This window comes from Penaeus monodon, chromosome 25 (genome assembly GCF_015228065.2).
Source record: "Penaeus monodon isolate SGIC_2016 chromosome 25, NSTDA_Pmon_1, whole genome shotgun sequence".
Taxonomy (NCBI): domain Eukaryota; kingdom Metazoa; phylum Arthropoda; class Malacostraca; order Decapoda; family Penaeidae; genus Penaeus; species Penaeus monodon.
Genome location: NC_051410.1, coordinates 33,179,962 through 33,180,716, shown reverse-complemented (window position 1 = coordinate 33,180,716; position 755 = coordinate 33,179,962). Strand labels below are relative to the sequence as shown.

General features: G+C 39.3%; 1 protein-coding gene across 1 annotated transcript in view; it reads right to left on the bottom strand.

The window, feature by feature from the left end:
- The window catches only part of LOC119589154 (phosphatidylinositol 4-phosphate 5-kinase type-1 beta-like), a gene marked incomplete in the record, with an annotated part of 149,444 nt that overhangs the window by 79,261 nt on the left and 69,428 nt on the right, over positions 1-755 (bottom strand). Inside the window, 1 exon segment of the mRNA XM_037937732.1 lies at positions 121-288. Within this exon segment, the coding sequence (XP_037793660.1) occupies positions 121-288 (168 nt within the window).

Sequence of the window (755 nt, the reverse complement as noted above, 5' to 3'; positions counted from 1 at the left end):
TAAGATAACCTACAGACAAACAAACATGTATACATACAGCTTCACCCACCACTCTTTCCACCCAAGCCACACCCATATACATACACATACAGATACTTAAACAGACAAAAGCACACTTACTTTTTTGTATGTAACGATGCCTCCTTCTCCCACTCTCCTGTGGCCGATCTTCCTCTCTTTATCCCTAAAGGTATCATATCGTGAAGTGCCTGGGGTACGTGGGGTCTGGGAGGAGACTGTGGGAGTCTTGATGCCACCCTCGCCACCCGCATTTTGTGCTGCAGCAATCTGTAAAGAAGAAGTGTGTTAGTGTCAAGTTAAAGTAAAAAATTATTAAGAGTTTGCTTACAAGGAAATCATAAAGCAGAAGTAAAAATTAAGTGACTTTACATGAGAGTAAGGAAACTAGTTACTGTGTATCCAAGGAAATTGTGATTTGAACTAAAAACACTTAAATGACACATCATCTTAAAATATAACACAAATGTACATCAGTGCACTAAATAATCACCTCCATCTGCCCTATTTTGAATCACACGCAAAAAATATTACATTTATAAACAATAATAACAACAATAAGGAGGGCACACTGAATATGCATTGCCTTGACCTATAAACTCTAAAGATCCTTACTCCCCTTGTATGGTTGGAACAGTTGGGGACATGATCAGTCATGGCACCAAAGAAGCTTGAACACCCTAGCACTAAATCAGTACTTGGGTACTTCAATCTACAGAGCCATTGACCTCACAGTG